The sequence below is a fragment of the Varanus komodoensis genome, unplaced genomic scaffold, assembly GCF_004798865.1.
Source record: "Varanus komodoensis strain SLA01 unplaced genomic scaffold, ASM479886v1 scaffold1, whole genome shotgun sequence".
NCBI classification, from domain to species: Eukaryota; Metazoa; Chordata; class Lepidosauria; order Squamata; family Varanidae; genus Varanus; species Varanus komodoensis.
The window spans coordinates 8,642,016-8,653,726 of record NW_025335268.1 but is presented as its reverse complement, the minus strand read 5'-3'; the positions used below and the strand labels follow the sequence as shown (position 1 = coordinate 8,653,726).

Sequence of the window (11,711 nt, the reverse complement as noted above, 5' to 3'; positions counted from 1 at the left end):
TGATAGACGAATCAGCACAGGCAGTCTTCACCTCTCACCAAATGGCTGATATGTAACTCATATTTACTTTTGGAAGGGAAGCACTTCTTTAAAAAGCTGCTTTGAAGAAGATCTGCCAATTTGTTAAGTGTATGGCCTCTTTTTGGCCATTTATGCAATCTACCCAGGAGCCACAAACAATCAAAAGAACCAGTGGCTGACCAACTTACAATGACTAAAACTCCTCCACATTTCCCAAGAATGAAAGAGCTGTCCTCAAAAAGTCAACTGCACCATGCAGAGAGCCAGTTGGCAAATGCTTCTTCTTGTCCTTGTGAAGTCCCCCGGGGCTTGGTTCAGTTCTCCTCACTTTCCTTCATGAATAGAGAGTCATCATCATCCACTGAGGAATAACAAGGGAGAAGGCATTATTGTTTCATTCTGGTGTCAGAAGGGAATTTATTGGAGAGAATGTATGTTTGTTTCAGCAAAAGCCAGAAGCCCTAGTGGAGTTGGGATGCTTTGGTCTGATTAGACCCCAAGTAGCTTCCCCTCTGAAGCCAACAGAACTGCTGTTGCTCTAGAATAAGGTTTCGTCCTCTCATTGTGTTTCAGACATGATATGCACCTGCAGACTTTATATCCCCAAGCAGTGTCCTTGGGTTCCTTTTCTCTAAATTAGAAGCAGGCATCATTCCTGGGCCCAGGGCACATCTGGCAATTTGACAACTGTCCTGCGCACCATCACAGAGAGCAATGGCTGCCATGGGAAGCATGCCATGGCACAGAGGACAAGTCACCTGTCCAGATTGAGTACAAGGCAGAGGTTAGGTTATGAGCCCCGTCAAAGTCAGCAACTCCAGTTTCAGCTCCAGCAAAAGCCCATTTCACAAAATTCTTTCTCTTCCCCCTCCTCAGCCAACTAACTCACTCCCCATTTCTCTGTTTCTGGCACTCTGTATTACCATCCACAGACACGCGTTCTCTTTCTCATACACCCTTCCACTCTCATTCATGCATGCACACATCCTTTTCTTCTCCTATACACTTCAAACACATGAGTAACTGCACTCATTTTCAGGCTCTCTCCAAGTCCCCCTGCCCCCAGACCCTCTTACATCCCTTCCTCACATATATGCAGACCCATCCATGTAGTGCACAAGACATCCCGAGGAAGCTCCCAGCAGGCTGCCCCATTACCTGCTGGCATCCTGTTGGCTTCCCTGGATTACTGTTTCTCTTTCTAACTATCTTCCTCCAGCTTACAAGACAGAAGGAATGGTGGGCCCTTCCCCCTTTTCATAGAAGAAGGGGCCATGAAGGCCATGGAGTCCAACCCCCTGCTGTTACAGGAGACCACGTTACACCATCCCACTCAGATGGCTGTCCAGTTTCTTTTTGAATGTCTCCAGTTTGGGAGAGTCCACCACCTCTCTAGACAGCTGGTTCCACTGTTGCATTGCTCTAACAGTGAGGAAACTTTTCCTGATGTCCAGCCTGAATCTGGGTTGTCACAACTTGAATTGATTATTCTGTGTCCTGCACTCTGATATGAGCAAGAAGAGATCTTGACCTTCCTCTTTGTGACAACCTTTTAGGTACTTATAGAGGGATACCATGTCCCCCCCTCAGTCTTCTCTTCTCAAGGCTGAACATACCCAGTTCCCTCAGTCTCTCCTCATAGGGCAGTGTTTCCAAACCCTGGATCATTTTTGTTGCCCTTCTCTGGACCCTTTCTAATTTACCTGCATCTTTCTTAAATCTTGGTGCCCAGAACTGGACACAGTATTTCAAGTGAGGTCAGACTAGTGAGGAGTATAGAAGAACTACTACTTCTCATGATTTGGGAGTAATAGTTCTGTTAATGCATCCCAAAATAGCATTTGCCCTTTTGGTGTCTTCTTCTCTTAGTGGCTTTCTGTGTCATAGAGGAAAGCACCAGTCTACAGCCACCCTCCATCTTTGCTTCCTACATATGTCCATCAGCCTGGCCACGTAGCCTAGGAGCATTCAGGAGAAAAGCTGGTAGCAGCTTGAAGCAATCCCATGGGCCAGGGAGGAAAAGCAATCAAGTGACTATTCCACCTTCTCATCCAAGGGTGCAAAACCTCTGGCCCACAGGCAGAATATGGTCTATGGAGGCTCATCAACTGGCCCATGGAGACCCTGAATCCTCCCAATGGACTTTGACTCAAGTTTCCTGCATCCTTTCCAAGCCCCACAGCTGGAAACTGTCAGAGCTTGGGAGGTGGCAGAAGGAAGAATTCTTTCTGTTGCCTTCAGCGTGCAATCCTGAAAAAAAATGTATTCATCTTCCATGCTCAAAGGTGCAAGGAATTCAAGTTTAAATTGAGCCACAAGGAAACTCTTGTGCATCCCTATTCTTATTTAGGATGCCTCTAGGCTGCTGCAATTTTCAGGATGGTACGGAAGGACTGTAGGGGGAGAGGCACACTGGAGACCCTCATTCAGCTTTTCATTCTGAAATTTGGCAGACTTTGAAGGGGCAACTATCTCTGCAATTTTCATCCAGTTCTACAAAGGAATAAGATATGGTTTTTGTCAGTTCCCTTCAAAAACTCTGACCTATTTTTCTGATATTGGACAGATGCAAAAACTTCCACAAGGGGATTACATGCCCACAGCTATCATGCAATTCTGTGAAGGAAAAATAAGTCACAGCCAGTGTTTGATAGACAAGGGGAACCACAAATCCTCAATTTCATAAAATCATAGAACAGTAGAGTTGGAAGGAGCCACGAAGGCCATCAAGTCTAACCTCCTGCTGTTGCAGGACAAGTTACAACTTCCCACTCAGATGGCTGACAATTTTCTGAACCTCAACTCGGGTTTGGTACCAAGTCAAAGTGGACAGATTCTGAAGTCCAAGCTCAGGACTTGTGCACGTCTCTAATACTTAAGACTGAATACATCCAGGCTTTTAGTGTATTGTTAGTCACCTGCTGGTGGTTCCTCCAAGTTTGTATTTAGCATAGTTCACAGAAGAATAGAAATGTCCCTCCTCCATCCACCCACCCCTGAATGGGAAGGGAAACGATAACCCATGTCTGTTCTCCATCTCATACAGAAATGAGCAACCGAAAATATTTATCTACCAAAAAGCAGCACTTAAGGAAGCTGTGGCCTTACTTCAGATTCTTGAAGGTATATCCCTTTGCCATCTTTAGTCATATTATGAAAGGCCTCTGTAAAAGGGAAAAAAAGAGGGAAACTGATTTGATTGTTCACAAGAATAAGCAAAGTTCAAGATCTCTCTCCATCCTGGCAAACCTAATGAAGTCCCAGCAACACCCATGAGGGGGCACTGAGGATCATGTGTTCCTTCCTCAGAGAGCCCTGATGAGGTTGTTTTGGCACTAACTTCCCATAATGCCTTGTAGCTCTGCTATAACAGGGGCGTTGTGAAAAAAGTAAACCCAGCCAATGGGTAGTTTTAGAGTTTGCGAGCATGCTTTTAAAAGCAGTTCAAGGCAGGTGTCAGAGTTGGAATGATGGCAACTGCCCAAGGAAGCCTAGTGCTGAACCTGCCCTAGTTCTTGATGATCATGGCCATTTTTGACATGATAAAGACACTGGCCACATTCACACAACAGGATAAGCAATGGTGCATGGTTATCATGAGTCACTGTTTTTTACAATGATCTACTCAGCAGACAATCAAGTGGTTTCTACATTATCATGGTTTCCATTCTCCCCATTCAGTCAGCCCACTGATGACATGTATCCTCTCAGGCACTGCCCCTGAAATTCAATCTCAAAATGCATCACTCCCTGCTTTTGTCACCTGCCTCTTCCTCATTGGTCCACAAGAGGCTGGATGGCTGGAACAGCTCCTATATCTGCCACTCTTTCCAGAGGACTTTGTGGTAGTCACACACCACCATGGAAACCACAATTCTAGGTTCAAGCAATATAACAAGCCATGGTTGTACAGAGAAACTGTAGAATAAACCAATATTCCTTATCATGGTTTCTAAAGCCCAAGCTTACCATGGTGAAATACCATGGCTGGGTTCAGACTATGAATGGTTTAAAAAAAACCCACCATGACTTGTTGTGTTGTTGGAGCCCAGCCACTATGTCATTCATCCTGTCTTAAGTTTTCTGGTTTCTCTTCAGATCGTATAAATCTTTCACCTTTTACTGTCTTACGTTTTTGGATTGCCCACTTCTTCTTCACCCCTGGTTGAAACTGCTCTTGTTTCTGAGCCTTTAACAGCAGCCTAGCACAAATAATTTGAGTAGGTAACACTTTGCCTTGTGCAGATACAAATGGAAAAGAAAACTTATGTAGAGATCTGTTTAAGACAGAGTGCAAGATCTATTTAAAAAAGTGGCAATTAGTTCACCTTAGGGTTAGCAGGAGCTAGAGGAAGATGGCATATGCTTTTTCTCACACAACATTCTGGAAGCGCCTGATCAGATAAAACTACTAACCCTATCCCATCATCCATTATATTTCAACATTCTTGGAGAACATGAGCTCTTCATGTACTGCCCCATTAGAGGGCCAGGTGCAAGAGCACCTCTTTCAGGCACCCTGTGCTTTGGTGTCCAAAAATAAATCTTCCATCTATCAGATTCTGTGACATATCTCAGGTTTTCTTCCATTCCTCCATCCCTAGCAGAGAAGCTAAACCTGCCCATATACTTTGATGGCCCGGGTAGATTGTAATGGTGTTAGGGATGAATGAACCAGTCAATTTGCATTTATCTTTTTTTTTTTAAGTTAAGTTAACTCTGTGCTGTTTCGGTATGCTTCTTTCAAATTATACACATGTTTCTGGTACATGCTTCTTCAAAATACGTGCATTTTACACACTTTTTCTGCACTATGTTTATCTCCATAAACATAGTTATTTAAAATGTGATCTCAAAATCTGGGCAAGTGCAGATAACAATGTTCTGGGTTCAGGTAGCATGAATTCAATAAGTCTGCACAGAAATGTAAGGTGAATAAATGTCTGTCCCATTTCCAGCTGAAGCCCCGTAGCTGCTCAATAGGAAGAGTCTTCCATGGTGGCACCTGGACTCTAGAACCACTCGCCCAAGCCAATTCAGCTGCTCTCCTCCCTCCATGCTTTCCAGCCATAACTGAAATGATGTTATTTCAGTGGATTTCCTTAATTAAAAGTCATTGGCCTTTTCTTTGTTTTATTGTTGATGGTGCAATTTTGCTGCTGTTTAGATTGTGGTCCCACTTAATTACTTTTCCGGTGCTTGATTGTTAGATATTTTATTATGGTTGCCATTAAGATACCTTTTGGAGAGAGAGAAAGGCAGGGTAGAAATCTTTTAATAAACTGTAATAAAACTTTCATCTACCACACACCACGTAGTCCTACAAATCTTCCCAAATCCCTTCAGCTTTCTTGACATAGCAATATGAAGAAAGCAGTTGCCTGTGGAATTATTGTTTCTGTTATAGGAATGGGTGAGAATTTCATGCAGTTTGTTCTTTTGAGAAAAACCTACCTGACTTGGCAAATGTCTTCATAAACAGGATGGGAAGAACTTGAGGTTAAAAAAAAGGGGGGGGGGGGGAATGTGGAACTGATGGTTTCATTTATCACTATTCTACTTTTCAGATAAGTTTGCTGAGTGAGACTCTATGCCTGGCAGTGAACTTAGCAGTGGAGCCCAATTTTGCTTTGAGTTCCTTTGGGAAGAAATGGTCAAAGGCATCCTCCTCACCCATCATGACTTCCACACGCAGCATGAAGCAGGCAAAGCTCTCGAAGGTGATCCTCAAGCTGGGATTCCCGTATCGGATTGCCAACAGCTTACAGAGTTCGTTGCTGAGGGAGATCCCTTTTGCAAAGGCAAGAAAGTCCCCAGCACAGTTAGGCTTCGTATCTAGGCTTTCCATATAATCACAACACAAATGGCACTGAATTTTATTTGAGATGCTGGTTCATATCCAGTCTTTCCTCCACAGGAGCTCAGGCTGCTGTAGGTATTTGGGCCTGGCCATGAGAGATGCTTGACTGGCCCAGGAGTCTGACCCGCATGCTCCCAGGCATCTGAGCAGGGATTTGATGCTAGCAGCCCCAGTCAGGGTAGACACTGTCTCAGGTTTGGGTACACTTATCCCTCAACACAACCTCGACAGGTAAGAGAAGCTGAGAGAAATAGTTACTGGTCAGGATCCCTTTGTGAGGTGAATGGGGTTTTGACCTCCACCCCCCCCCCTCCACAACCTCAGTTCTTTGCACAACGCCACACCAGTGCCACAGAGGCAATGGAAATGATAAATATGAACGCGACAATTTGGAAGTCAGCCCTAACCTCCATTAGTGCTATTTCAAAATTTGCATGTCACCAATTAAGGAATTACTGCTGTGAAGTACACAAAATTAAAATGCTGAAAATCACTTGAATGTAAGCATCTGTTACTCGAGGAGCAACAGACTCTGCAATGGAAGCACACAGAAATCAATTAATAATGTGTGTCGTAATTTAATCATTCAAAGTTTGTTAATTTGATATTTGAAATGCTGCATTTTTAATTACATTATGCCTTCAGTTATGATTCGTTAATTGTAGTCATATGTTGTAGCAAGTGCATTAAACTGAATTATAATGAATGATAATTCCATTTCTTTTTGTATACAATTTTTAGCTGCAACTTTCATACATTTTATTTGTTAAATTCAAGTTAAAGTGAATCGAACTCCAGCTCTAGCATCATTAAGAAATGTAATGATCTCATTCAACAAAGGTGCATTCCACACAAAAACCTTACAGCCATTTTAATCAAATATATATTTTAATCACTGCGAGGGAAAATCAGTCTTCTGTTTCAGCTCATTAGTGGGAAAAACCAATGAGACAAATCAGATCCAAGCTGCAGTAATCAATGACACGCTCAACAGCATGTCTAACTGGGCCCTTTGTGCATTGCCTCTAATGTGGGACCAGTTAAATGGGTCCCTCCCCACTATCAGTTGGAAGGAATGAGAACTGTTGAGAAGGAACGCCGCAAGTTGCACAGCTCATGTGGTGGCTGCAGCCTTTCAACCATGACCATGGTGGGGGCATGGGAGGAAGATGCCTAAATGTTATTTCTAGGAAGTTCTGCATTCAAGAGAGGTAAAAAAAGCATGCAGAGATGAGTCTGGAAAAGCTGTCTGCAGAGTTCATAGTAGAGATCAGATCTGAGTAGAGGTCAGTCTGTTACTACATTCCTCAGAGGCCTTGAAATTAATTAATTTAAGGTACGATCCTATGGGTTGCACCTGCAGTGCTCATGAGCCCCTAAATTTGGAGACTGCTGGGCAAACTATGCAGAGTGGAAAGAGCAGCATAGGTGATCCCAGCCTTCCTGCTTCTCCTGCTCTGCTTTCCAGCTGGAAAACTTCAGCTAGAAGACTCCAGGTTGTGGCAACAATCTATATCAACAAGCCAATTCTAGAAGTTCTCTCTCCACCAGGGACAGGTCTTGGGTCTTCATTGCCCATTCAAGATCAAGGAACTGCAACATACATTGCATTCTAATGGGAAATTATATATTTTTGTTGTGAAAATTCATTTTCACCCATGTACTGTGAGATCTGCAGCTAAGCTCAGAGGGAACAAGGAAATCCGGTGGGTAGGGAAAATGATGACATCAGCATCCCTACGCAAGAATTGGTGCTGAGCTGAAGATGCAACATGCAAGTGACCAAATATATCGCAAAGAACTGAAGGGTGGACTTTGTGAGCTTTCTGCCCTATCTCCAGGTCAAGAGTTCATCATGGGTCTTCTTGATACCCAGGTATTGATGCCACTAAATCAGTGCCATGCTTTACTCACCCATCTCTTTCATGGCTTCACGCAGCTCAACTTGATCCAAGGTCCCTGTTTGGTGAACATCTTTCTTCTGGAAAACATCCTGTGGCCAAAATTTTAGGACAAACATTCCAATTAAAGTCACTTATTTTATTTAAATCATTGCACTTCTGTACCACCCAATAGCCAAAGCATTAAGGAAACAAACACCATTAGCAGTGAAACACATTTTTATCCACCAACTGGTCTTGCCTACACCACCCCCATCATTTCCTTCGTTCATATTTCAAAGGCTCAGTGATCACAGTTATGCTTGATAAAGACAGAAAAGCAGAATGACTCTTGCACCAAGTTGTCTAGCCCCAAATGGAGTACTGCCTTCCAAACTACCAAGTCCATAAAGATAATTTGCCTAACCTATTATTAGTCACTGAGCCTATATAAATGAATGTGGTTTTAAAAAATATTGGTATGGCATTCTTGCATGGTCGCCTATAGGCACAAGTACTCACCCAGGTGATTAGAGGACATGCAGAAACACCAGTCAAACATATGTCTATGTTAACTGTTAACTGTGAGGTCAAAGAAAAGGACCGGCAGCCTTGGTAGGAGGAACAATTCATTGCCAGTCTGCCCTGCATGCTTTCTGCCACCTTCAGCTTGGTGACACCATAGGCACAAGAGGGGCTGTCGGTGCCGTGCTTGCGATCCTGTCCCAGCCTCTCCTTGGACGCCCCATTGCCATCATCAGCCCAGGAAGGGAAGCCATGCTCACGGCTGCTGACTGTCAGCTCCTGCACTGGTGCTTTGGAGAGCGCAGCTGGAGGAGCCACGAGGCCGATGCCCACTGCAGCGCCACCCCCTGGCCTGCCGCAGCGACCCCCACAGCCGCCCACACTTTCCTCTGTACCTGGTAAAGAAGCAGCTTCTTCCACAGGAACCGGAATTCTTGAATGCTCAGGGTGCCCGTGCTATTCAGCTGAATGGTGTTGTCAAAGCACACAATATTCTGACCAAGTGGAAGGGATGGGGAGAGAGACAGCAAATCAGGAAAAGTTTTAATTAGCCCAGCCCGAGAGAAGTGAAGGCAAATAGTCTGGATGAAAAGCAGAGAGGACTCTTGGGTTTTCAATTGCCATTTATTTTGTGCCCCCACTAAACCGTATGATCCAGGCTCTAATGCCTCCAGAATCAAAGCCACATATTGACTGCAGTAGGCTTTGAACTCTGCCCAGGGGTTGTTCTTCCTTTTCCAAAAATCAATGACATTTGCTCATTAATTTCAACCTACTCCTTTACAACCAAACTATGGGCTGAGTATTTGTGGGAAGGAAGGCTCAGGTATGCCCTTTACTCAGATTAATTACGTACCAGGCCGGCTTGCTTATAAAGAGGCTGGCTGGCTCAGCAAGCCTTCCTCAGGCCAGGGCCTGGCTGCCTGGCATAGTGAAGATACCGACAAGTCCACACATGTGCACACACACACACACACACACCACACCCTCCTTTCCCTCCTTCCCATTAGTGACAAAATGTGGTTATGAACCAGGTACAAAGGCAAAGCAAGGAGAAAGCATTCGTTGGAAAGAGGCACCCGCAGTCTGGCCTCAGGGCCTCAGCTGGAGTGATGCAGCACAGCAACTTTGGCGAACTGTAATTTGTGTACCTTTTTTAACCACTCATGACATTTGTTCTAATGAGCTTCCGAAACTCTGTTTTGATTTGTGTGGAATCAGGCAATTTGTGCAATTACAATTTGTGAAAATTTTATGGAAAACAGCTTATTCTGCACAAATCACACTAGGTTTTTGTGTTTATTTGTGCAAATTTCATCAGTGGTTAAAACGTGCTTAAATGTGCTTTAGAAAGTGGTTTAAAATTCTCTCTCTCTCTCTCTCTCTCTCTCTCTCAGACACACACACACACAACATATTCCCTTTCTTTACTTTCTGCTAATTCATATGAGCTGAATACATATTACCTGGTATTATAAAAGAAAAAGGCAAAAACAAAAACACACATTCCTTGGTATAGTAACATGGGCCAAGTGATTGTATATCAAACCAACATCGTTAAACACAGAAGGCAGGATACATCCAGGAGGGCCAAGATGCATCGGCAGGCATCAAAGCTAAATTTCAGCCCTGAGGATGAGTGCTGAAGATCTAGAAAATAAAAGACGTATGATTGAGCAAAGGCAGCAAGAGAAAACAAATGTATAAGGAGGAGAAACACCTCCTGCCCCAAATGATAGGAGTGAGTGTAACACTCTATTTGACACCAGCCTGGACAGAGTAAGTGGCAGGTACGTTCCGAATGAAAGCTGCGAAGCCGCTCAGAGACATCATTCCAAGGCTATAATCTTACTTGCCCAGCAATCGGGCTTCACATTCCCCTGGTTTTGTTTGTTTGTTTGTTTGTTTTTTATTTATTTATTTCAGGAAATTGTTATACTGCTTTTCCTTTTAAAAAATAGGAAAGCAGTTCACACTGTAAAATCAGAACAGCATAACAATAAAACCAGTCAATGAAACAATAAGCCAGCAATATGCGAAGCAATGAAAGTTCTCATTAAAATAACATGGGTAGTTGTTTGTGCTAGTGGGCAGGAGAAGGTCAGCCAGAGAAACGTCTGCAAGTGTTGGTGGAAGCTCACTCTGCTGGGAGCCTGCTTGAACCCCTTGGTGAGCACCCTCCACAAGGTGAGTGCCACCACCAAGAAAGCCCTTCTCTGCACCACAACCGAGTGAGCATCTCTGGGTCACAGCATGGTAGGCAAGGCCTCTGCCAGAGAAGGCAAAGAGTGGGCCAATCTGTAAAAGAGACTTGATATGGGGGCAGAAGCACCAGCGTTCTAGTCTACCTCATCTCTGAAGGCTGTGTTTTTCTCCAGATCTGTCCTGAAGTGCGCCACTCATAATATAACATCCCACTTTCAGTTATACACAGGAGTTGACTGCAGAATGTGAAGCAGAACAACCCAGAGTTTAACCTCGAGACCTTTTGCCCTAACATAGGACCATAAGAAGGGCCTTGCTAGATCAGACCAGGGTCCATCCAGTCCAGCATTCTGTTCACACAGTGGCCCTTTCCTGGTTTTCTCCAACTCCCCACCCTGGTTTCTTATTTCTCCTTGGGCTGGTTGATAAGAGCATAGGGAGAGCCATGCTGTCCGGTCCATTGTCCCACGCCCACAGTGGCCAATCAGGTGCCTCCACGTAGGACAGAAGTGCAGTTGTGCCCTCCCACACGTGTTCCCACCAATGGGCGATGATATTTATGATATTCTCCTCCATGAATTCATCCAATCCTTTTTAAGCCATCCACACTGATGGCCATCACTAAATCTTGTGAATTCCACAGTCTAACTATGCCCTGCATGAAAAAGTCCTTCCTCTTATCGGTCCCGAACCTCCCCCCAGTCAGCTTCATGGGAGAACCCCAGTGGGTTCCAGTATCATGACAGAGGGAGAAAAATGCCTCCACTTTCTCCACACTGGCATAATTTTGAATGCCTCTGCCCTGCCTGCCCTTGCTCGCCTTTTTTCAGCACTAAGAAGTATCAAATATTGTAACCCTTCCCTCGTAGGGAACCTGATCGTTTTGGTTGCCTTTTATGCACTTTTTCCAGATATAAAATATCCTTTTGGCCACTTCTTCCTTGGTAATCAAGGTAACATACAAAACACATAATGCACAGTAAAGTACAGAACAGTCTTCGCCAACCTGGTGACCTCCAGATGTCCTGAGCTGTCACTCCAAGCAGGCTCAGTCCATTATGGCTGGAGATGCCTGGGATTGCATTCCAAGGCATCTGGAGGATGCCAGGTTGGGAAAAATGGCACAAGCTCTTCTGGGCAGATGTGACATAGTGGTTAGCATGTTGGAAGAGCCACTTGGCCCTGAATCCCACTGGGTAACTCTGGACCAGGCACTGACT

General features: G+C 44.4%; 1 protein-coding gene across 1 annotated transcript in view; it reads right to left on the bottom strand.

Annotated features, from left to right (window-relative positions):
* Positions 1 to 320: 320 nt before the first annotated feature.
* CAPN14 (calpain 14) overlaps positions 321 to 11,711 on the bottom strand; it is a 56,698-nt gene continuing 45,307 nt past the window's right edge. Inside the window, exons 17-22 of the mRNA XM_044450321.1 lie at positions 9,866 to 9,936; positions 8,682 to 8,750; positions 7,796 to 7,874; positions 5,695 to 5,811; positions 3,130 to 3,185; positions 321 to 382 (exon numbers count right to left, since the gene is read on the bottom strand). Of these exons, the coding sequence (XP_044306256.1) occupies positions 356 to 382; positions 3,130 to 3,185; positions 5,695 to 5,811; positions 7,796 to 7,874; positions 8,682 to 8,750; positions 9,866 to 9,936 (419 nt within the window). The 3' untranslated portion in view covers positions 321 to 355. The remainder of the gene's footprint in view (positions 383 to 3,129; positions 3,186 to 5,694; positions 5,812 to 7,795; positions 7,875 to 8,681; positions 8,751 to 9,865; positions 9,937 to 11,711) is intronic.